The 25,569-nt window shown below is 46.0% G+C and overlaps 1 protein-coding gene across 1 annotated transcript; it reads right to left on the reverse strand.

The window, feature by feature from the left end:
• Positions 1–193: 193 nt before the first annotated feature.
• Positions 194–25,277, reverse strand: actn3b (actinin alpha 3b). The gene is made up of 21 exons (XM_072376504.1): positions 24,892–25,277; positions 9,842–9,956; positions 9,542–9,661; positions 7,858–7,944; positions 6,973–7,060; positions 6,712–6,790; positions 6,554–6,635; positions 6,104–6,189; positions 5,922–6,014; positions 5,292–5,522; positions 4,721–4,868; positions 4,408–4,558; positions 3,590–3,698; positions 3,375–3,515; positions 2,891–3,073; positions 2,104–2,238; positions 1,740–1,919; positions 1,512–1,658; positions 1,367–1,432; positions 1,129–1,287; positions 194–651 (listed from the first exon to the last, which is right to left on the reverse strand). The coding sequence occupies exons 1-21, from the start codon at positions 25,021–25,023 to the stop codon at positions 493–495; spliced, it is 2,691 nt and encodes an 896-aa protein (XP_072232605.1). The 5' UTR covers positions 25,024–25,277; the 3' UTR covers positions 194–492.
• Positions 25,278–25,569: the final 292 nt, after the last annotated feature.

The raw sequence follows: 25,569 nt of genomic DNA on the forward strand, positions 1-25,569 counted from the left end.
AAGGAAGACAGCGTTTCTACATTTCAACATAGCATGCATCTGCACAAATACACAACCAACCGAGCCAACTGACCAACCAGCTTTCTTTTATCATGTTTTCTTCTTTAATTACCCTTCTACAAAAAAAAAATCAAATAAAAAGAATCGTATAGAGAGGAGAAGAGCAGGAGGCTTTGCTCAAAAATGACTCGTGTGTTCTGCTTTCCATAAGTTCAGTGCAATACTCTGGCACACTCTCCTCGAAGGCCAGTCCCCGCATAGTTTCTAAGATTTGAGCAAAGTCTGCTGCTCTCCTCCTCTCTAAGCAGTGTTCCTGGGCATGATAAGAGGGATGGGAGGAGTGGGGGAGAAGGGGAAGAAAGTTCAGATTTGAAAGAGGAAAAAATGGTAAGAACAAAGCATATAGAAGGACAGTGGAAGGGTTTAAAATTGCTCTCTCCGAACAGGAGAAATAGAAGCTGGGGAGGAGGAGGTGAGGAGAAGCGGCTGGATTTATAAGTCGCTCTCTCCGTAAAGGGCGCTGGAGAAGGAGATGTAGTCCAGGGCGCCTTGGGGGGCCTCGGGTCCGATGTACCTGGTCATGCGGCTGATGCAGTACTCTGCCTGCTCGGGCGGCAGCTCCCTGCGCAGCTCGTCCACTGTGATGAAGCTCTGCAAGAGGCGAGGTGAAGACAAACTCAGCCTTCATCTTCAGAAGCCAGAAAACTCTGCATGCAGAACCTGCTCTGCTCCAGATCTCCACATAAAATTCTACTTCATGCAAAATGAAAGGCTGCAGAGGATGCTGCTGTTCTGATGCTGTTTGGGTATTAAACATGAGCAACACTGTAGTTATTCATCCCGTTCAAACCCGTAGATCTGAAGCTAATGAGGGGATGCCTCAGAGGGCAATACTGCTTTAGGCTTCAGTAGAGTTCTTCAGATCACTTTTTAATGGTCACTTTGAAAAAAATCAGCCTTCAGCATCACTTCCTGCTCCAGAAAGCTGCAGAATGTCAAACGTGAGGCTTGAAAATGAGAAGCGCTCCTCAGCTACATGCCGACATGTAACTGGTGACCAGATCTTAGTCCCTACAGCGTCTCGATTCGTTCAGAACGCTGGCAGCAAAGCTGCATTCGTCTTCCTACCTTGTCTGAAGCCAGAATCTTGAAGGAGGCCATAACTTGTTCTGCAGTGTCGGTCTCAGCGGTCTCGCGGGTCATGAAGTCGATGAAAGCCTGGAAAGTCACTACGCCTGTGTTGTTGGAGTCCACCAGGGTCATGATGCGGGCAAACTCCACCTCCCCCTGTCAGCAGACATCATTTAGACACTTTTAAAGGAGTCGGTGCTTTATGAGAACCTTGAAATCTGCATGATTCACTGACCAGATCGTAACCCATGGAGATGAGACAGGCGCGGAAGTCGTCTGGGTCCATCATGCCGTTTCTCTTCTGCAAAAAGAAAGATGCAGTCGCACTTTACTTCCTGTTGAACCGAAGCACCGCAGAGTGATCAGAACCGGCGCCTCACCCTGTCGAAGTGGTTGAAGGAGGCCCTGAACTCGTTGAGCTGCTCCTGGCTGATGCCCTTGGCGTCGCGGGTCAGGATCTGGTTCTCCACCTCGTTGATGGTTCTGGCGATGGTGGTGAGCAGCTGCTCCCAGCCCACACGGATGTGCTGCAGAATTGAAGGTATAGGAGGAAGTTAAAGCGGGGAAACAAACCCAGAGGATCAGGGCGGGGCTGCAGGGCACCGCACCTCCATGGTGTAGTTGGTGTGCTTGTTGTCGAAGATGAGGGACTCCTGGCTGAGCTGGTGGTCTCCCTCCAGCTTGTCGATGTTGGATTTGTAGTTGATGATGTTCTGTTCGTACTGCTTCAGGCTGTTCATCTGTTCCTCCAGGGAGCCGGAAATGTCCACAGACACGTGGCCGATCTCCTGCACACAGGAAACAGGGACCGTGAGGACAAGCTGGGCTTTGTTACCACTGCAAGCAGCACCTTCACCTTCTGTCTCGGTGCCGTTTCTGTGTGCATCGGGAGCTCTAAACAAGAAAATCTGCTGTCCTCAGATGGGTTTTTTGTCTGTGACACACGGGTGTCGGGTTGCGGCGCCACTGTACCTCCATCTTGGTTTGAATCCAGGGCCCGATGATGTTGGCCTGGGCAGCAAACTGGCGCCTCAGCCTTTCATTGGCCTGCTGTCTGGCCACCTCCTCCTGGAGCATTTGGTCTCTGAGGGGCACAAAGTGCTTCACCTGTGGAAGACATTTAATTCAGAATCCTCCTGCTATAAACAGACGGACAGACTCCTCTCAGTCAGTCCAGACATCATACGGTTCATTTAAATGTATGTTATGTTTATGTTTATGTATTTAGCAGACGCTTTTATCCAAAGCGACTTACAGGTAGGCAGATAGGGTAAAGGGGTCTTGCCTAAGGACCCCTACCTTTCATGCAGGGGATTTGAACCCAGGTCTCCCACATGGAAGGTGGCAATCATACCACTAAACTATCCAAATGTAGTGTGGTATAGTTTTAGCTTGTCTGTTTCTCTCAGGATTCCCACAAAGTTTCTATTCTTCATCACAGATGGTCGGCTGTGTCACACTCCGCCTGTCCTGTGCACTTCTTCTCATTTCCCCTGAGTGTTTACGGCCTGCAGTGTTCAGTGTCGCCCCAGCCTAAATGTACTTCACTATTTCTGACCCATCGCTCGTTATGTACCGTACTTATTTATAGCCAGATGACCAAATGCAGTGCACAGAGAGATGCCGTATTGCTTTTCATAACGTCACCTCAGACAAACCAGAAATAAAGGGCGATCCTGCTCCGAGCCGGAGCTTAAAGTCCTTGATAATTGTTCATGTGTTACTTCCCATTGCTGGGGGTACGTTGCATTTCACTCACAGTGTCCCACTTATTGCTGATGTCCTGCGGGGACAGGGTGGTGTACGGGTTGATTCCGGACAGCTTGATGCCGTAGGTCTGAGCGATCTTCAGGATCTCGTTTTGGATGCCCATGGTGGCCATGCGCTCCTTGTCAGCCTCAGGCAGGGTGGCCTTGAACTGGTCGTGAGCCGTGATCAGACTCTGTGGAGGAAAAGGAACATGGTGGGGTTCCCAGGCCTAAAATGCACATGTTTCTCTTAACCTGGCTTTAACAGGGTTTGTTCAGTGGGTTTCACCCATTTCTTTATGTTTTAACTGACTAAAAAAGGAAAGTTGACAGAAAAATGAGCGAAAAAGCCTGAAATAGTAACTGAACGGGGTTTTAAATGTCCAGAGAAGGTTACTTACATTTCACATCAAGCCTAAACTATGTAATTCTGGCCTATAAAGATATTTAAAGCATGAACCTACGGACTAAACATCCAAACACTAGGGGGTGTACCTGGATCTCCTCAATGCTGTGGACAATGAACATGTCCTGCAGATCCTCCATGGCTCCGTCCATCCAGTTGTTGAAGGGCGCTGCCCTCTTTGCGAACTCCAGGTACAGCTGGTCGATGGTCTCCCACAGCTTCTCCACACGCTGCAGTCAGGACATTAAGTACAGTGAACCCCTCCAAAATAACGCCACGATCAGCCGACAGGGTTTTAGTTTACCTCCAGAGAGTCCCTCCTCTTCTGGGTGAGGGTGCCCAGGTTGTCCCACTGGTCACAGATGCCCTGGCAGCGGGCGTTAACCGTTGCAGCATCGTGGTAATCCAGCTCGCTGAAGGAGTTAAACACGCCATCAGTTTAGCTCCTTTATGAAATCGGTTGGGGATTGTTTTGCTAACATAAAATCACGAATTATCAGGACAGGAAAAAGACACAAACCGTGTCTAAATGCGGGGAAACGTACTGTCAGGACATCTGATGCTATTTCCTGCACTGGAATCACATTCCTTCCTGTAACTCAGGGGTCATCGCAGAATGTTTTGCCTTTGAGGACATTATCTGCTTTTGAAGTACTGATAAATTATGGGTGGTGCACATACATATTCAGCTGTACAGTGCCGAGTGTCTCATAGAATATATGACTTCAAAGAGATCATCTCGAAGCTACGTGAGGAGAAAAAGCCCCGAGGAGTTGTGAGGAATAACAAAACCCTGAGATCAGAGGTTTCTACTCTTTCATGAAGCATCCTTTCATCTTTCTGATATCTGATTAATATGCTTTCCACTCAGCTGTTGCATCCTTTGTCCCCCTAATGCACATCCTCCACATCTCATGACCACTGAGACTTCTCTGGCTCTTCCTATAGTTTCCAAATCATTCCCTTCATTAAACATAATCTCGATCCTTCTCATCCTCCTCGTCCTTCTCCATTTCCCTCCATGTCCTCGGCGTTGGAACTCCTCCAAATGAAACTCTTAGAGCTGCTTTTCACATTAAAACATCTGGAAAGTTTCCCAGGGTGCCCCTCATCATGCCTTACTTCAGCTCCTGGGCGATGGCAGCGATCTGCTCCACCCTGTCCTGGTGAGCGGCGAGGTCGCTCTCGAAGGCCTCGTGCTTCCTCATCAAGGCTCTGATCTCCATCAGAGAAGCTGACTCGTAGTCCTTCTGGGACAGAAGTTCCTCCTTACCTGGAGCGCAGACATTTGATTTACAGAATTTAATGATTATTCTATTGCATTGAATGCCATAAAGTGAAGATTTGGGATACAAAAGATTAAGATCCTAATAATTCTCCAGTGAAATGACTGTGAGTCTGGGAGCTTTGCCTCCTTCCTCTCTGTGGGCCTTACCTGATGTCCAGGTCTCATGCATGGAGCACTTCTGCTTGAACTTCTCAGCCAGGTGGTCGAGTCTCTCCAGACGGCGGATCTCAGTCAGCAGCCACTCCTCATAGCCCTTCTCCACCTGCTCCAAACCCTTCCAGGCATTGGCAATATCCTGAGGGAGAAGGAGAGCTTTTACTGTCACTGTAGGCATTCACCTGTTTCCTTCACCTGCTAAAAGACGGATCTGAAGGAACCCACCAGAACCAAGGTGGATATTTCTCCCCTAAGATGTTAACTTGAGAAGCAAAGACAACACTGGAACCTTTCTAAAAAGCTCAACTCAACAAATAGATTGTGGCTTAGTCTCCTTTTCTATTTACTGGGAACTGGGTTTAAAAAGTATCAGAAAGCTGAACTAGCTTCAATCCTCATATTACAGTTTTAATTCTCCTGAATCTGTGTCTTTATGGGCCGTTTCCACCTTACTTCCAGCTTTCTCTTCTTAAACTGCTGTTGTCGGGCTGGTTTACGGGTTTCTATGAGCATTAAGAGACGGCGCCACTAACACATCACGCCACAAATCGGTCCTGCTCACCGACACCATCTTGCCCTCGGAGGGCATGAAGGCGGGCCTGTTGCTGAGCCTCAGCTTGGTCTGCAGGGTGTTGAAGTTGATCTCCAGCTGGCATTTCTCCTGCACGCGCGGCGGCTTGTGGATGCGGCGGTAGTCACGGAAATCCTCCAGTTTCTGCTGCATTGAACGCATCGTCTGCTCCGCCACGCGGTTCTCCAGCCAGGGGATGGTGCGGCGGATCCACTCGAGCAGCTGCAGAGGCCACAGAAACGGGAAGTTTATTCAAAAAGTTTGCTTCTGTCTGGCTTTGTGCCATTTAGATAAGTGGAAAGAACTTCTGGATCAGGATTCTGCACATTTAGGATAATTAGATAAAAAAAAAACAGCTGAAAAAAGGCACTTTTAAAACAACAGCAGTACAGTATTCATCAGCTAAACGCTGACCTCATCCTAATCCCACTGTCGTTTCAAGAGGATTGTCCATTTAATCCATAAATAAAGGAAAAGCAAATAAAAAAGAGACGTAACTGGATAACTGATCAGTGGAAAAAAGACTGATTGATTTAAAAGCGCGTTATGCAAGGTCAGCAGGAAGATGAGCGGGTTCGTCTGAGGCAGACTCAGAGGGGGGGGGGGGCTTCGGGTTCTCACCTCGCTGGCCAGCTTCTCGTACTCCTCCATCAGCTTCTCATTCTCCTGGTTGACGGCCAACACCTTGCAGATCCGGTTGGCAGCTGTCTCAGCCTGAGACGGAGATAACAGAGTTAATGTGTTTCATTCAGAAGGGTCAGACTTGGTCTGTAATGGCCCAGATGAAGAAGGCTCTGTGTGACCTGCTCGGCTCCAGCGAAGGCGTGATAGAAGCAGGACACGTAGGTCATGATGGCCTTCTCGTCGGGTTTGGGTGTGTTCACGATATCTGAGGAAAACGCAAACAGCTTCTGAAAAAAACAATCCCTGCAGAGATTTTAACTCGTTTTATAGCCAAACTCTAATTCATCAGGATCTATAAAGCAGATTTGTTCTGTTTTCGTTTAAAACGAGATGTTCCGTAACACAGACTAAACCCATTTTCCTACAATGAGCGATACTCGGATAAAGGAAAGGATGTTCCAGACATTTCATGACAGTTGTCTGCAGATTAGTTGCATTTCTGATGTCCGAAGGAATAATGATTATATTAAAATGATCTCTTTACCCTGTGCCATCTGCCACTGGTTTGTTTGTCAGCATAAAGACAGAAAAACACAGTTCCTGCACAGCTTTCCTCCCTTCAGCCTCACCTTCAGCATCAAGCATCTTGGGGATGTCCAAGAACTTCTCAGCCACCTCGAAGGCAGTGTTCAGGTTACCAATGGGATCGTCCTAAAGGCAGAGACAGTCAGTGTGTGATGACAACAGTGAGCAAACGGGGCAGTGAACAGATGGAAGGACACGGCACCTTTCTCAGTTTGGAGTAGTCGATGAGGTCAGGTCTGTGTCTGTGGATGAGGGCGCACAGGGCCAGGCCGTCCTTCCAGCTGAGCCGGGAGGAAAACCAGATGAGTGGAAGGGGAAGAAAGAGCAGGCAAGATGGGGAAATGAGTAAAGATTTGACAAGGTTTGATGGCGAGCTGAGCTCAGATTAAGGGGGTGGGCATAGAATATTTAACAGAACAGAGATGGAAACTCAGTTTGCCGCCGTTTGGCGTCTCAGACCGACCTGATGTGGAAGTTCTGCACGTTGACATTCCTGTAGGGGGCAGTCTTTCTCTGGCACCACAGCAGAAGACCCTCCTTAGCAGAGGTCTCTGGAAAAGTTAGAAAGGAGGAGGCTGTGAGCATTTTAAACCCTGAAGAAACACTGAATAATGCTGTGGAAAGCAGAGATCTGAGGGAGAGGCAGGATGATGAAGGAAGAGGGAAGTATTGGATGAAAAAGGGCAAATGACTGGGATCCAGGCTCTTTTAAAAAGGGGGATTTACCTTAAATGGCTGCAGCCGACATATACAGCGGCCTTCATGGTGTTTGGGACAAAGTCCCACTTTTCTCCGAGGTTTCCCCTGCTCTTTATAGGAGAAATCCAACTCTAAACATGGCTGCTCTAATGCACCTACTGTGTCTCACCGTTTCTAAGCAACTTCCTGCTCTGCTGGAGGGACGGGGCGATACGAGAGGTTAAAGGAGATGAATGACAAAGGAAGCAAGAGGAATAAAACAACCTGGAGATACGCGGGTAGACGTGGAAGGACAAAGCAAACGTTACTGTGAGACGAGCAGGTTTACAACACGAGGGGTGATTAACAGCATGTGACACTACACAGATTAGAATGAGAAGCTCCGGAGCCTCGCCTGTGAATGATGAGTCTGAACGAGTCTCTTTTCAGTCATCATGACAGCTTGTGTTGAAACTGAAGCAGCGTCGCACTCTTTGTAAGTTTATAAGTTCTAAGGCTCAGCTCTGACTTGGATAGACATGATGATTCTCAGACAGCCTCAGCAGTAACTCTGGAAAAATCCCTTACATAACGATGAAAAACGAGCCCAATCCCATCAGCCTGACTGAGTTTTATCAGTTTATACACACACACACACACACACACACACCTTCAACAGAGATGTCCTGGATGGCGAAGCGCAGGATGATGGTCCAGATCATACCAAGCGTCATCTTCACGTTTCCATCGACGATTTCTGCAAAGACAAACTCATTAGAGGTGGGAAAAAGTCCTCTGATGGCCTTTAAATGAAGCTGAACTGTGTCATGTGACAGTGCTGCTTTTGGCTCTAAAGGAAATCTTGACCTGAGGACATTAAAGGTTGAGGTTTTTATGAATCTGAGCCCATCCTTATTGGAGTGTTTCTACAGTACTGAGGGTTGAGTGAGCTGCAGTTTCTCTCCTCTAACTTTTGTTTTGTTGCCTTTTTTTTCTGTTCTTTAAGGTTATTCCCTTTGCTTTAGTGTCAAAAAGTCTGCAAAGTTACCAATGCACTGCTGGAAAGCCTCATTTGTGCTTGAGGTGTGTCTTCTATATGCCTAAAGGCTGCCTGGAGGCTCACAAACAGCGGTTTTGAGGGGTTTTTTTTAGCTAAAACTGTTTCAGCCAATCACGCGGCTCCTTTGTTGTGTAACCTGGCGTGCACTGTGAAGCAGGAGCTGTGAGAGATGCTCCACCTCTACATCTGACCAGTCAAAATGTCCAACTTCTTCTCAAAGCATCGTCTCAGCAGCGACGCCTACAGTTTGGGAAGAGAACTGCAGTGAGGTCTGACACCTTTAAGGAGCCTTAAAGCAATGTACAGATAGGTTAAAACCGTGTGTTTCTGAACACTAAAGCACTTAAACTTAACATATCATACTTATTATGATCCCAAAAGTACCGTATTTTCCGCACCAGAAGCTCTCGTACATTGGAAATGAACGGCAACTGGCACCTTCTGGCGCTCGCTTTGCGTTCGGTGTGAATCCAGGCGGATCTCAGCCATTCACTCTGAATGGGGCGACTCAGCGACTGAATCGTGTCATTATTAACGCAGTTAGGGACCGTTTCCCGCTGACACAGGGAGGTAAAACATGCACTACGTGTGCTGGCAGCGATAAACCAATCAGAGAGCATTAGGTAATACTACGCCTTATAGTGCACTAAATACGGTAAATAAATCTCTTTAACTGTAAAAGCTGTTAATTTATAACTATTATTAAATGTTTCCAGTCCCCTAATGATCACTGGTCTTATCTAGAATAAGTACGGCTGTGAAATTTAACACGGAGAATAAAACATTCTCCCTTTGACACCGTTTTGTGCCGATAATCAGTCCCACCATCCACCAAAAGCCATACGAGTGAGAGAGAGGGCGGTCATCACCGACACTTTGACACACTGAGGATCAACTACTGACGAGCCTTCAGGAGCTGTAACCTGGATCCACGCACTTCAGAACCTTTTATGACTAATCACATCTCCTCTGTCCACCTTCACCGCTCAGCTACTCCGGTTTGGCTCTTTCATTCACTTCTTACATCAACAAAGTGGTCCTTAGGCTACCCAAAAGGCTTCTTCCCATCTTATTCATTTTTTCACCCCTAAGGGAAACAACGGTTGTTGCCTGGAGCTTAACCTATTCTTATATGCTTTGAAGATGGCTCCAAATGTCAGAATTTCAGCCACTTGGTGCTGCATGGTCAGAGAAGAGTGAATCCTCCAGGGTTTAGTAATAAAAAGGGGAATAACGGGCAGCACAGAGGGGCAAATGACATGTGTGGGACTGTTAAGCGGGGCGGGATTCTCACCCTCTGCACCAATAGACACCAGTTTGACCCCCTTGCTGCAGATGAAGTCCAGAGCTTTATTCACGTTGGCAATCTTGTGGAAACGCATCTTGCCTTTGTCAGGTTTGGGCAGCCTCTCGCCTGAAAGAACAAAACATCGTTTTAGACAAAAAAACTCATCTTAGACTCAGCCAAACAGTGTCTGAGGTGTTAATCAGGAGATTAAGTAGCTTTCTCTTCAGCAGATTGAACTTTTTGCTGTAGTGAACCAAAACGACTGAGTTCCAGAGTAAATGTGTGTGTGTGTGAGGTGAAATCCACCTGATATGACCTCCAGCAGCAGCATGAGTTTGAGGCCATTTCTGAAATCCTCTTCAATGTTCTCAATCTGTGTCCCGGCTTTCCTCAAGTGGGAGTTACACCAAGCTGTGAAGGTCTGGGGGGGGGAGCACAGAGCGAGTGGGAGGGTGTTAGGATGTTCGCCTTCAACAGATAGTCCCACAGAGACCAAACCAAAGGTTTCCTGCTACTTAAAACTCACACAGCTCCATGCTTCCCTCTGAGAGCATCGGTTCTAAGCTCAGCCTGGCCTCTGGTTTAGGTTATTTTGTTAGTTTATTTTCCTTATCAAGTGTGACCCAGACCCAACATTTTCTTATCGGTATAAACCAAACATCTGTTTCAGAGTCCTAAAATCCTGCATTTTTACTGGAATCAGCTTTCACACAGTTATCCACGAGCCTTGCATCCGTTTTATCAGGACGCTTCAGGTGTGATGCTGTGGTTCGGTGCACAGCCAGAGTCTCCAGATGTGCTCCACCTGGTTCCAGTCCGGCCCCTCCTGTGTCAGGCTGTAGTTTAAATCTAAACCTTCACCCCAGCCGCAGATCTAAGCCCCCTGCGGAGGGTTTTGTGTTTTTCACCACCCATCTGTCCCCCTGTTGCAGAGAGACGCCCCCACATAATGATGCTGCCACCACCATGCTTGGTTAATTGGTACAAACTAAATGATTCGGGTGGTGACACCTTTGCTTTGACACAACCTTGTCTTGCAGGACCCCACGGCTTTGTTTTCTATCTCTAATGTCTCATTAAGTGTCCGATTACCAAGGCAACTGGGACATTTCGGTCTTGATTTTCAATAAATGATCAAATTACTTTGATTATTTAATTAATGCTTTGTTACTGTGAAGAAACGGGTGCAGATTGAGGAGGTGTTTTTTAACCCAAACCATCAAAGATGAACCAGAACCCCGACCCAGAGACGTGTGAAGCACTGACAGGCGACATGTATCTCATTTTAGAAACCGGCTGTTCATTCGGTGAAGGCGGCGTGCTTAATGAACGGAGCGCAGGCGGCGATGGAAACGGCTCTCCCGGGCCCGATTCTGTACGTCCTAATGGCGTCAGCTGTGCGCGGAGCTCCATCAGACCGTTCAATCAATCACTGAACGGACCTTCGGAGGCTTTCACGGCGTTTAGCTTAAATGGGAAATGAGCATGTGTGTTGAAGCGTGCTTCGACCGTAGAGCCGAAATGTTTGGAGAGTGTGGGAAAAATGACTCGAGCTGAATAACAAACTGCAGATGATGGTGTGGGTGGAGTGAGGCGCACAGTGTGTGGAAATTAGCAGCTTTCCTCTGAAGTCGAGTACTTTTAATAATGTAGATGTGACTATATTTCCTTCCTTTCCAACCATCTGAACCTACAGGAGACGCAAAGCACGAAAAACGGAGCAGAAACAGACGGGTACAGAAGAAGGAAGTAGGAAGTGAAGGGAGAGGAGAGGGAGATGGGCTCATCCCATCATTAACTGTAGGGCTGACATCATCATTTAAGCTGTTGGAGGTCAGATTAATTAACCTTTTACTGAAGTAAGTTGCCATTTCTCTCCTCTGTCCCCGGCTTTCTTTGACTTTTGTTCATGTAAAACGGACGTTTTCATAGTTCTAACATTCAAATATTCAGCAGATTAAACAGCAAACTTGCCTGAGGAAGAGCTGCAGTTGGTTAAATTAAGTGACAGCACAGATCTTAACCGCACTAAAGTGCAGGACGGCTCATACCGGGTGTGTAAAACACAGGTAGAACCGTATCTGTAGCCTTTATGGGGACGTGAATGAAGTGAAACAACACTGGTGGAAGTTTTGGAGGTCCTGAGGAAATGATTCGGTCCTGTTTTCTGTGGGAAGCTACATGAAACATTACTGTGGAGCTGAGGCTGTTTTATCCTCTGCATCACTAAATCTGAAGATCAGAAGTCTGCAGGGAAAGAGCAGCACAATATTCACAGTTTTACCTGTGATGAACACCCAGTTTTACAGTATTTCCATGTCAACGTGTTGTAAGTCTCTGCTGCCACCAGGGGGCAGATTCAGAAGCAAGTGCAGCCATCCAACATGAAGGCTGCTCTTGTTTGTGCCGTTACTGTTGTTGGTTGTTCGGCTTTGCTGTGGAAAAGAAAGCGGACAGATCTGCTCTGAAATCTTTTCAACCTTTGCTCAGCTACAGGCTTCGCACTGGTCACTGTGCAGGTTTAAAAAACCCAAATCCTTCAGGCTGCGTGGGATGAAAGAAACGAGACGCATCAGGCATGAGTTATCGGAGGAAATTCCATTCCCACTGCAGCTCTTTGGCTGCATTTACTGGATGTTTTGGATCATTATCAAACTACATAGTGAAGCACAGTCAGTTTAACTTTATTGAACTGAATCTGAATAGAAAGTAGCTTCATATGCCTCAGACTGCAGTCCACCATGTTAGATGATGCGTTTGATTATGAGCCGCCTTTCATTCTCTATAGACTATCCCTCCTCAGTTATTCTTCTGGGCAGCCTGAGTTACCTGTGGTTTGGATCGTGAGGAAAACCATCTGTATTTATAATCATGGAGGAGTTTCTTAACTGTAAACTCGGACTGTGATGCACTCCAAGCTCCTGAACTGTGTCACTGTGACCTGGGTTCTCCATCAGTTAGCAAAAGCCACACTAAGAATGAACTCCAGCTCTTTTATCTCCTCAATTTAACCAAAGAAACTTATCGGGGACTTTGAGTCTATGAAAAGTCATAAATTATTACGGCACAATGTCAAATTAATGCAAAAAATCTACACTTAAACGACAGTTTGACTAGTTTTGAATGAATTCTGGGAGGTAAAAAAGCAAAGTTAAGAAAACTGTGCAAACATCTAAGGAGCTGATTGTATAAAAACTTGTAAGTTAGCTCCACTTCAACCAGTTTTAACTGTAAAATTGTACTTTTTGTCGCACATATGCATAATAATCTAAGGGTGTTTTCATACAGCAGTATTAGTACTATTACTTTGGTACATTTCCTTATTATCCATAATACTTTATATTTCTGAGAAATCATTTTGAAGCATGAAACATCTGAGCTACGGTCTCAGGGTCATGAAACATTACAGAATTCTGACTGAATTTCACGTTTTCAAGGTTAAAGTGAACCAGACTTCCAGTGGGAGGACTGGCAGGAATGCCTTGGCCCCGGTGTAATTTGATTTAAGGGTCTAAGGAGGAGAGGAGGCTGCCTGTGCAGCTCGCCAGGGTCCTAGCAGGTGCTCGTCTCCTTTGCCATGCATGACCAAATTTAGACAGACTGCTAATCCAGCACACAGTCCAAACTGGAGAGGAGATGAGGAGGTGTCTGAAGGAGGAGGTCGAGCGCCAAAGAAGCAGGGAGGAGGGGGGTAAGGGCGGGGGCTGGAGGGAGGCTAAATTGGGTTGGCATGGGACACCACTGGACAGCTGAGACGGCAGGATTCCTGAGGTGAACTGTAAGAGTACAAGACAGAGATATAGAGGAGGAAGAGGAGGGCACGAATGTAACGACATGGCGAGATATAAGAAACGCAATAAGCGCTGCGAAGGTGAGAGGAATGACGTCTCGCCCACATCAAAGGAGGATGTCTGAAGCTAAGGTTTCAAGGACATTCGACTGAAAACAAGCAGCTGCCATCTGCATCTGCAACGTTTCATCGTCTCATCCCCAAAGGTTTGGTCTCCAGAGTCCTCCATCATGAAGTCACCTCTCCATCGCAGCATCCCCCCCTCTTCTGTGGGTCCACAGCTGTCAGTCTGCCCGGCCCGACCCGGCCTGGCTCGGCCCGGCTGGAGCACTTTTGCAGGTCCTTCTTGTAAAATGAGGTCACGGTGGCCCAGCTGAATGCCTGACATAACTACGGCCCCACGGGGGGGCTGCTGACCCTACAGCTGACAGGCACACATGTTCCAACACGCAGCCTCCTCTTCCCATCCGAACAGCCTCAGAGCTCCTAATAACGCTGCCGGCCCGGCTGCCTGTCAAAGACTGACGCAACCACAGCGCCACGGGAAGCGGCTGCCGTCACGGGGGAGGCCTGCAGCGCAGACCTGTTCATTTCACATAACTAGACTGAGGCACACGTCCACAACTCCAGCTTTTAAACAGGGACTCGGCACATCTTTAAGTTCCTCTCAGCGTTTAAAATGTAAATAACACTTTTAAAATCAAAACGCGTCACTTAGATCCTATTTATGCCTTAAGGTTGATTAACAGCTGCCAGAATATTGAAGATATCTCATTTCACAGCTTTTCTTTTAACCGTTAGGAGCGCTAACGTCTCTGCAAACAGGAAGTAAACAGTGCAGTGCATCCTGTAGTCATTACTTCTCCTCATACTGAATAAATAATAAAAATCGTTCCCCTGCACGACCCCTTCAAAGACCCTGGGAAAAGATTTATTTCCACAGCTTTGTGGGTCCATTAAAGCAGGAACACCTTACTTAGCTTAAATATGTTCAGGCTAGCTTAGCATTTCACTATTTGTGATTTTTTTTCTTGATGCAACTCAGAAATATTGTTGCATTTCCTTCCAAATGAATTTCGTCGCTCCTGCTTGGGTTCGGTAGTTTGTGGAAAGGAAGCAACGCATTGTGCGTTGGTCCTGCTTTCAGTGACCTCCAGCTCGCTCTGCGGGAAACATTTCAGGCTGCTGCTGGTTAATGAAAAGCACAAAGTCTGAATTTGACCTAAATCAAAGCAGGAAGAAACAGGGAAAATTACATTTTCTGACCAAGAAAATCATTTATGTGCGTTTCCATGAAAATTGAAGGATCCATCGATGAAATATGCATTAAAAAGGATGAGAATGTTTGAATTCTGCTTGAACTATAGTTTGTGAACCCTAAAACCATGTGCTTCTGACTCGTTTTGAAGCATAAGGACCTTTGTTACACCTCCAGAGGAGCGGAGTCTCCAGCCCCAGCACACTTTGCATGTTTGTGGCCTCTTCAGCCTTAAAAACATTAATAAATGTGTTTGGCTGCACATTGGAAGACCTCACACACCCAGATTTGTTTTTATGACAGTGGTGTTACAGCCCGAAACTGTAGGGGGAGCCAGAGAGCAGAGGAAAAGTTGCTTTAATATGTAAATTCCAAGCGACACTGAACCGATTTTAACATGAAACTGTGTGTGATTCATGATGAGAAATATATCCAAATGATTATTTACGCAGTGGGTCACATTTTAAATAAGTCATGAGCGGGATTTCACTGCGTTTTCCTTTGAGTCTCCACACATTTAACTCACACAAACACACACCTAAAGCCAAAATGTTGCTGTTGTTTTTCAGCCGAGGCTGATTTTATGAGCCCGGAGTGTCACCCGAGAGCTGCCGTTCACACTTTCTCTGAGCCCCAGACTGTCCTCTGACAAACAAGCCAGACTTCTGCTAATGAGATGGATAATTACATAAACCTGCTGCAGCGCAGTCTTAATTTACAGCTAACCTCATAGCAATGTTGCCGCACTGGTGTGCAGTCAGAGAGCTTAGATGTAATTACAAGTCTACGGTAGCCATTTTGACTAATTAACACCTTCAATCAGACCCAGCTGATCTCACTGAAGAATTAAGGTGGCGGAGCGTTTGTCTGGATTCAGAATGAGGACTTACAGATGCACTTTAACATTTACAGCCATGCTTTATATGTGTAGGTTTGTGCTTAAAGCTTACGGCTGCATTTATTTCTACCAACTGCAGAGTGTAAATACGGAGAAAAACATCATTTAACATCTTCTGGTTGGACAAAAACGGGACAATCTTCCATGTGTAGTTCTTTAGATTGTTGGACAACAAACTCAATGCATTTATTTTACATGGAACAACACATCTGGATGCATCTGCACTCTCAGAAAGTGTTTTATGAGCTCGGCTAAGGTTGAGACTGAGCTGCAGCAGGATTTATAGCCAATCTTTTATTAATACATGTACTTTATTTTACGTATTCGTGTGCCGCTGCCGGAGTAAATATAGCCTGCAAAGGTTGACCTACAGCTACCTTTGTCACACACCTGTTCAGCAGTCGTGTCTTTGACACACATTCACATCCGTGCACGCCACACAGTTATAGCTGCACATAAAACACCCTGTTCCTCGGTCTATAAGTGTGTTACACTGTGACACGTTTGGACACACAGACGAGTGTTTTCAGAGGTGCTCATAAAATTCTAATGAGGCCTAAATGTGTCGGCAGAGTCTAAAAGATACTGCAGTGAGTTTAATAATGCATACATCGTGATATACTGAACCACGGGTCTCAGCCGGGTTACAGCTCTGTGAAAAGTCTACATTTAGTGGACCACCCGTTCAGTCCAGGTGTCTGATGGCAATAAGTGCAAAAAAAAAGCAGCCGCTCAGCTCAGGTCAGCTATTAAAACCAACCAGAGGGCGAACGGTTCACGCTTTGCTGCTTTGTTTCTGCTCACCTCAGTCACCGAGTGTCTAAGCACCCCTTCAGCATCTAAATGAGCCGGCCTCATTTTGCATTTGCACAATTAGAAACCCTTTCTTTTTTAAATAGCATGCACCGGCTGCCTTTTTTTCACCATTCACAGCCACTATGGTGCAAAAAGGGGACGATTTCTGTGATTTTCTGTCATTTTCTCACCATTTAACATTCTTTTGATGGTTTTCAGTCACATTAATCGTTTCACATTAGTAAGGATCCAACTTAAGCATAAAAGGACATTTTTAAAAGTTACACTGTTGGCAGATGCTGTAACTCATCTGTCAGCAGGCGCTCAAACGGAGGAAAAAGAATAAAAGAACCATCAGTCAGACCCCATTTCCTTCACTGATGAGCGCTCCTCACATCAGTGAAACCCATCCAACTCCAACATAAAAGAAGGCTTATGGTCTGGTGGCGTGTTCTCTATGGTGAGATCATATTAGACACATAAAAAATGCTCTGACAGCCTCAAACAGTCGCTTGAGTGGGCCAACAACAGACCTATCGCTGCTCATCATGTCCGAATGAGTCAATGAAAGAACGCCGCTTCTAAAATGAGTCAAGCCTCCGTGCGTCATCAGGACTGACGTTTGTCAGGCCACATTCAGGCCGATGGAGGACTGAATTCCACAGCTCAAACCTTTTATGTCTCAAAAGAAAGAAAATTCTTACAGATTTTTCACAATGTTAAAAGATGTTTACAGAAAAAGGCCGAAACTTGGTCCAAAAATCCTCAATCTGGTCAGTTTAAACTGTGAAATAATGCTTCAAATCAACTACAAAGCATGTGATTCTGTGTCTAAACAACGAGACGCTCTGAGTTCCATCAGTTTGTTGTGTGAGGCGGCTCCTGTAGTTCTATCAGTGGGTAAAGTGACAGGACTCAACAGGTGTCACCAATATTAAGGAATCCCCCCCCCAGCCCTCTTCCTCTTGTTGCCTTTAAATACTCGCCTCCATTAGACTTCCCAGAGAGAGCCAGAGGCCTGAAGTTCAGCGCCACAAGTTTAGCTCCAGCCAAAACATACCTCTAATAGGCCAAATGGATGCTATTTTCACCACGACTCACCTTAAACCCCCATAATGCCCAAACAGCTATGCAAACAGCACATGTTTGGCTCGCCCTCACCTCGTAGAAACAGACAACTGTCGACTGAAGCCTCGTGAAGAGGGTAATCCCACATGAGTTTGTTTTTAATGCAGTAATGGAAGAAATTAAATGAAGAAATACTCTGTTAATGGCGCGCTCACCTGCGAGGGGACAGGGAGCCTCATAAAAGCCTCAATGACGAGGCTGAGGAGAAAAATATCCACTGAAACTGCAACAAACGTGATTTATTACATCAAAAAATCAATCAAATCCTTGTTAATGATCCATTTTTTCAAGCTTTTACAGTTAAAAACCTACATGATGGTTAATAGATCTAAAAGCTTTAAATTCCAAGGCTGGCTGTACAGTTTGCTGCAGATTTCATGTCTCTTTGCTTTGTTTTGACCACAGAACGATCAGCGTTATCTCAATCCTACACACAAATATATTAATATGAGCAAGTCTCGGGTTACAAATGTTGGAATTCAAACTGCAAAGTAAACCAATCCCCTGCATGAATTTATCAGCCTTTCTTTCCACCTCTTCTTTATGAAGGATAAACAGGCTTAAACTCAAAGACCCTGTTGACAACAAGCTTAGCATTGGCCTCCAATGCAGGGCCCGAGTCCAAACCAGCGGCTTTATGTCTGCGTTTAGGGGATGAAAGGGCCTCGCTCTCCTATTCTAGTCAAGAGTGTGCACGTGTCAACCCTGTGCAAGATGCCAGAGAGTTATGCGTTAAAAGCGAAAGGATTGCAGCTGGGAAGCATGTGATCCAAACAAAATGAGAAGGAGGTTAAGATGCTAAAGGACGAGTTTTGCAGCGTTAGATATCAGATGTCCCACATTTTACCGGGAAATTAGAGCGCACGCGCAGACCATGTTGCACGAACACATGAGAGCTGAAGTTACAGCTAAATTCTTATCTGACGCTCCTTTAAATGTGATAAAACTTGGGAAGTCGTGCTCAGCCATCTGTCCACATTGTTTTATCATTGCCTCGACTTCACGGAGAGCTGCTTTGCGTCCTCCTCTGCTCCCACATGCCGGCTTACATTGTGTTCCCCTGCCACGTGGCTCCCGATGATGCCCCCGCCCAGCTGTGGCTCCATGTTCGTGGACTCAGGTGCTCAGTTCTCTGAGGCACCGCCGTGCTGCAGCAGCACAGATGGGCATCACTCACATTTTTGGGTTTATCTTCCAGTGAAAAGACAAATGAAAAGCGAGGATAAGGCAGCAGCGGTAATTACACGGAGGAAATAACTACCCGATCTGTATTTTAATGGTTTTACGGACCTGAAATGACCTCAAACACAGGAGGGGGGGATTAGAGACTGCACTGGATGAGCCAACATTCATCATTCAGGCTCTCATGAGTTTATCTGAGGTCCACAGAGCAACTTTGCCTGCAGTGCCAGTATATTTAACAGGTCCATCATTTTAAAATGACGCACGGTGCACCTCAGGCTGATGGGAAAGGGATTCGTTTTGATAGATAAGCCGTCGGGTTTCTCTCTGTGGGTACAGCATCCTCGCCCTTATTCACCCTTTTTCTTGTTGCACAACAGAGCAGCTGAGTTGACAGTGAGATTGATGTCCGGGTTCATGGCTGGCAGCACCAGCGTGTCGAGTCCTTTGTCTTTTAATGAGCTCTGGACTCAAGTCTGACGAAGAGAGAGATAAATTGGTGTAAGTAGTTGGGGAAGATTTACGACAGAGCGGCCGGGCTGGGACTGATGATTGGTTGGGGGCAGGAGGAGGAGGGCTGTGTCTAATTTCAGTGGGCTGCTTCTTTCTCTGAGAGGCAAATCTGTCCAGGCAGATCTCGGGTCAGCTAAATCATCTTAACAGAAACCTTGACCATGAAGACCTAAGTGTGAAACTGATCTAAGGCTGTATATAGTAACATGCAACCCAGCTACATTTCCCAGCATTCATTTGGCCAAAGGAACAAGTCACGGAGATGACCTTGTAATTCTGCTTCAGCCTCCATTAGAGAAGCACAAAAAGGTTATTTAATGCTCAAGTCAGATGATCCTCCTGTTTCATGTTGTTATTTGGAGTTTGTGAATCTTGAGTGACCACATGCGACTGCCTCCGTGCGCCTCGTCATTCAGGAAGTCCTCAGTTAGACGAAAAGGCCACCGATACGCTCCCAAAGTTGTTCATGCGTAAAATCGAGCAAACACCAGTCATAACTAAGGCTAATGAACAGGACTGAGAGATACAAACGTTTGCAGTTGAATTTTAGACAAAAATCAAGCATTTTAGCTTTCAGTTTGACAGATTTTACCTGCAGCAGAATGATTTAGCAACAGCAGCCATTATAAACTCCCTAATGATGCCCTCCGCCCATCAGAAACGCATCATTTAGGCAGACGTTCTTCTGAGGCCTGTCACCATCTTCTCCAAGCAGCCTGAGTTCCTCCCAGACATGGCATGAGCTGAGCTGACGTTTTATTCCCACCGGAGCAGCAAACAAAATGACAGAAACGCTGTATTTGACACCATTAAGACCAGAGGTGACACTTTGCAGGTGTTTGGCCCGTTGTGTGGCAACCGTTACCGAGGTCACACACTTGGCAGCTTGCTGCTGTCGCTGTCCTCATAAAACAAGCCTCCATTTCCAACACCGAGGCTGAGAAAGAATAAGAGCAGCTCAGACTGAGGTGGTGGAAACTCAATGCTCTGCTTTAGCTTTAGCTTTAGTTGTGTTTGCACGAAGAAAAAACCTGAAGACTTTAACTGTAATGGAAGTAAGACCAATTTTCTCCAAAAACCAAGCTATTTCCCCCCCAGTTCCAGTTGCTGTGATCAAATCAAGATGGCTGCTCTCAGAGCCCATCTTTCACCATAAGCTTTCGCCTTCACAACAACAATCCAAAAGGACTTTTCTGTCTGAAACTGGGACTCAATCCTCATCAGAACCCCCAAACACACCAGATTTACACGTTCATGCCTGTAAATACAGTGCATCACCACCAAGAAGATGTCCCACACACACACACACACTCCTTGGCCCTTCCTGCGGCCTCCTCTGGGCTCCTGCGTTTGCACTAAAGCAGTTTATAGAAGCCTCCCTACATGGACACAGCTTCTGGAATAGCAACTGCTACTTGATCTGACTGCAGGCTGTTTCACCTCTCCACTTACGTAGGCCCTCATACAGATGCAGCTCTGACACACTGCACTGTACTTCATACCTTGATTTTCAAACTGAGGAAGTCTGTCACAGCTTACGGTTTTCACTTAAGAGGAAACTAGTTTTAGAAGCTGGGCTGGTGGATAAAATGAGCTTGTTCTTAGTGACAGGATGCCAATAAATCCAAAACATCAACAAAAAGGCTTGAGTTCTCTCGATTTCAGCCCCACGACGGCTGTGCTGAGAGCTCCACGGATCACCTTTAACACCAGAGCCTGACAGAGGGAATCATGGGAAGACGAGATGCAACCTGGGATAGAAGCGCAGTCGGTGCAAATGGATCAGGAGAGCAAGTCTAATGCAGCAAAACAGAAATCAGTTCTGCAATTTCCACACCTCTGGCCGTGAGGAGGAGTGAGTGAGTGGGATGTTTCTGCGTCATGCAAGAAAAATCCCTTCTTTCCTCAATGTGTCTTTAAAAAGCACGTCACGCCTCACCTATTCTTCACTGTGAAGCAGACACAAACATGAGGTAAAAGATGGTTCAAGTGTTTATCTGTGAGGCTGATTCAGTTTTTCCAACATACCAGAATTTAGCTCAGAAGATTGGAAAATAAAGACCAGGACTTTCCGTTTTATATTGATCAAATATATAAATATACACAATAATATAACATTTAAGAGGAGGTGCAGAAAGGAAATGTGGTCATTATTAGGAGAGCCTCACACCAAAACCTCCCTCTCTGACGCTTCTGCCCATTTGGATCTCTTCGTTTATTTTACACTGCGTGAGACGGAATAAAACCTTATGATGCAGCTGAACTGTGGAGAACCCACCAAAGCGAGGGTTTTACAGACTGGATGAGTTAAGAATCAATATGGTGATAATTAGGTCTTTTTTTCCATATTCGATCAAACGCGTTCTTTCTTTTGAACAATTCTCAGTAAATTAATTTAGTTAGAATATTAACTGCAACCAACAATGACACCAGATGAACATGGGGCCTGTACTCCCGTCTTGTTGTGCACTCACGGAGCCTTCATCCTCTTCTACAGGCCCGGCTGAGCCAGTCAATAACTCTGTAATGAGTATTTATAGGTTATTGCAAGCGTAAGCTGCACAGGGCGGCGAGTCATTCAGCCGCTTAGCAGCTGAACTCTTAAACAATGTGAAACTGAAGATGAGTTGAGTCACTGTGGTGAACTTTTCTGGTGTGTGATGCTTTCAAGGCATTACACAAACACACAAATATCACAGGGATGCGGGCTGTTAAAGGAAGCATCCACTGCACAAAAGCGTTCACCTCGTCCCCAAAAAGAAGGACTGGAGCTGGTCTCTAAAGGCTTATTGATCGTGCTGCCAGCGGCCGCCACTTGTTGCAGATCTGCTAAAGTGGAGCCTTTCCCAGTCGGCAGCGCAGCATCCACGCGAGGCAGACATGGACAGGCTTTAAGAGCTCATGAACGCATCCCCTTCAGCCCCGAACTGACTCGTTCGCCTCCTCTCTTAAATCAGCCTGACAAACGAGCCCTTCTTACTTATACGATGACGGTCGTGTGCGAGAAAAGCGGATCGCTGAGGCCAGATGAAGCCTGATCTCATCGCTCTGTTCTCTCATTCAATCCAGCAGCTTTATGCCTCTCACTGATTCCGCCAACTCCCATTACACCGAACTCCTAAAGCAAGGCATGAATCATTTCCTTCGCAATCTACAGGAGATGCTTCGTGATAAATATAAACCGAAGCACAGATCTGACGCGTGCACATGGGCACACATCAGATAGAACTGAGGCAGTTTCTGATGCCCGGTGTCGGATTCGGCATCACAGTGTGTTGACAAACACTTTACTACCAAGTCAAATGCTCGCCGGCTTTTTCCACTGAAATTTCAAGGATAGAACAGACAACAGGTGCTGCGAGGCTTTCCTTTCAGATTCATTACACTGCAAAAGGATGCACCGGCTATATTTATGGGCTGATATCAGCTCCTTAAGCCAGATTTTACATGCCGAGAAGTGCAACGGAGTCCATGACTGTCTCCCCCGGGGAGGCTGAGGGCTGAAGACCTGCCTGTTCCAACACTTTATATCAGAAAGGTGCGAAGCAAGCGCAAGGTGTGCTGATATGTTTCCACACCGCTGGTGAGAGGAAGGGTTTAAAAGGTAGAGCAATGAGAGCAAAGACAGGAGATGAAGGTGGAGGAAGGGAGGGGCTGAGGGAGGGAGGTTGGAGCCAAGCAAGTTAAACAAGTATTTTTAGGATGATGTTTATTTGGAGGTCTGTGGAAACCAACCCGGGGTGTACGTCTCCCAGCCTCTCTGCTACCATCTGTTGAGTTCTCTCAGCCTGTCACTGTGCCTGAAAGGTGGGGGACATTTCGCATTGACAGAAAGGTTCTGCGGATTCTCTGCGGCTGCTGCCATTTGATAACGCGCACTAATGTGCGGCACCGGAAGAATGTACAGATTAGGTTTTATTCCACATTGTGTCAGAGAGGGAACCGGTTTGTGGCAGCAGCAGAACAGCAGAACAGTTTCCCTCAAAATTATGATCTGGGTCTGTCATTTTGTTGAAAACAGCAGAATCTGCGAGTCTTTTTAACAACTGTTACTGCTGATTGGAAAGGATTCCCTCATATAATCTCACACATGATGTTGCATTAACTCGACTTTACTTTGTTGGTTAACTAACATGCAGAGATGCCATTTTCTATTATTGTTTCTATTATTTCATATAAAACTCCTTTAGTAGCCAAACATCGACATATACACTTAATGTGTCATTTTTCAGTGCAAAACCAAATTCAGTGACCTCTCAGATTCTGTGATTTAAAAAGGAATTAAAGGTGCAAACGAGCTGGTGCCCAGAGTACATTTAAAAATATTCAATTCAGTGGATTTTGGCAACACAAATTCAGGTAGATGGGTAATTTATTGTGAAATATAACTGGAACAGCGGTGCTGAACATCCAACAGCATTCGGCTCACATAATCTGGTGTTATCCCCCTTTTGTCATAAAATAAACAGCTTTTTTTAAGGAAAACTAAATGCTTAAATTTTGCGGCTTCACGGACGAGCAATTAAAGGTTTTTAAAATGTGCACAAAATAAAGTCAGGGTTCCTTAAACGACTTGCTGAGCATGAATTTGCCTTCTTTCTCTGTGGTTTGAGCATGTAAACCGGCTGACGGCTCAAAATGAAGGGAGATTTGTTTATTTCAGGCTTTAAATACCCTGCAGGCAATATTAAATTTTTAAGTCGTATGCTTGTAAATAGTTACTTGATGGTTTTGCTAAAATGCGCTACCTGGCAGCTATTTTCAGCCTGGATTCCAGGAATTCTGTGATGAACAAGACCGAGGTTCCTCGTATGAAAACCGGTCATCCAACATGGCGACCAGGTCCCAACTAATAACGCTTACGTAACGACTGATGAATTAATATATTTACTCTAAACTGAGACATATCGACAGAGAGTCTGTATCAAGTGTTAGAAAACCGTATTAGCCTTCGCTGGTGTGCATTTGGTTCTGTTTTTCTGTGGCAGACGTCACCTGTGTGACTTTCAGCTCCTGGAGCTCATTAAACGCACCTGTCAGGCTCGTGCCTGTGAGGCACGCGTGTTGCCTTGGCAACGGCTGGCCGCCTCTCTGAGCTAGCTCTGAATGGCTAATAACATAAAGGTAAAATAGATATTTTAAAAAAGTATTTTTTCTGTTGTTGCAGCTCACTCTGAAGGAGTTAAATTCATCCGCCATAAGAAAAGTACATTTCTAAATGTAGAGTTAGTATCCTCGATTAATTTAAAATAGACTGCACATAAACCTAATAATTAACTTAAATGATGGCAGCTACAATGTGTTATTTTTTATTTTTCTTTCATCCCAACCTTAGCACACAGAGGGTTCCAGAAACCTGATCCAGGTTAATGTTAAAAGCCGACGAACTAGTGTGTAATTATTAAGTTAAGACTTAAATGTAGGCAAAAGAATGAGGAGGGTGGTATTATATTTAGACAGTCTGCAAGGCAATCGGGGGTAACTGAAAGACAACACTGAGAAAGTTCCACGGCCTAAAATATCTGCCCACACAGCTTCTAACAGGACTCAAGTGCCAGGTGCGAGGACGGGCCAAGGAGCAGATGCCGAGTGTCACACTGGGGCGTTTCAAAATGCACACAATTAGAGTGAAGTTAGCTATTCTGAAGCTTCTGTTCATAATGTTAACGAATTAAAATGCGTGGGAAAGCCGCTTACTGGTGTGAGTGGAAGTGCACCGGAAAATCTGTGCGTAATTACGCACGGCAGCACAAGTATGGCACGTTGCTCAGAGCCTCCGCATCCAAACCTACCTTCCTCTGCTGCTTCTCCCAGGCAGGGTCCAGCAGCAGGTCCCTGTCCCAGTCGTCCTCCTGGGTCATGTACGCATCTTCTTGGAGGATCGTATAGGAGTTGTATGTCATTTGGGTTTCGACAGCTGTCATCGTTCCGCCTCTGTCAGGACTTCACAAGTCCCCCTCAGCTTATAGTGAGAAAAAAAAAACTAAATCAGCAATAGAAACGACGACGCGGGGGCAACAACCTCCTTGAGACGAGGGGTCTCGCTTTCTGGGGGGAGAGTCAGTTAGGGGCTGCAGAGACCAGACTCCACTGCTGAGAGGTGGCTGTGCGGAGGTGGTGCTCCCACTACCAGAAGACCCTGTTGGCCGGTGCTCCTTTCCTGGTCAAAAGTTGCCCACGTGACCGCACCCCAATAAGTATGGGAACCCATAGCTTGGGTGTCAGGTTCTAAACCGAAAAAGGTCTAAGAGGCGGGGGTAATCCCTCGCGAGCGGGGCCGACGGGCTTGTGAGTGGTGTGGCAGCATGTCAATTACAACCTCCTCTCACCAGGGAGGATTTTATGGCCCGCGTGATGCACCTGTTGCTGTTAATGATCGTCAATGGCAAACTCAGGCTTCTTTAGCTTCAACCTCCTTCTCCTATAAAACGGAGTCAAACAATTGAATTTAAAGTGTTCAGAGCCAATAA

The sequence above is a fragment of the Leuresthes tenuis genome, unplaced genomic scaffold (assembly GCF_036924035.1).
Source record: "Leuresthes tenuis unplaced genomic scaffold, fLeuTen1.0.hap1 SCAF_22, whole genome shotgun sequence".
Classification (NCBI taxonomy): Eukaryota; Metazoa; Chordata; class Actinopteri; order Atheriniformes; family Atherinopsidae; genus Leuresthes; species Leuresthes tenuis.

Coding starts and splice junctions, on each gene's coding strand:
- actn3b (XM_072376504.1), bottom strand. CDS start 25,023: ATGACAGCTGTCGAAACCCAAATGACATACAACTCCTATACGATCCTC. Junction 7,061..7,857: donor CCAGGACATCTCTGTTGAAG/GTGTGTGTGTGT, acceptor TAACTTTTCCAG/AGACCTCTGCTAAGGAGGGT. Junction 1,433..1,511: donor CCTTCAACCACTTCGACAGG/GTGAGGCGCCGG, acceptor TTCTTTTTGCAG/AAGAGAAACGGCATGATGGA.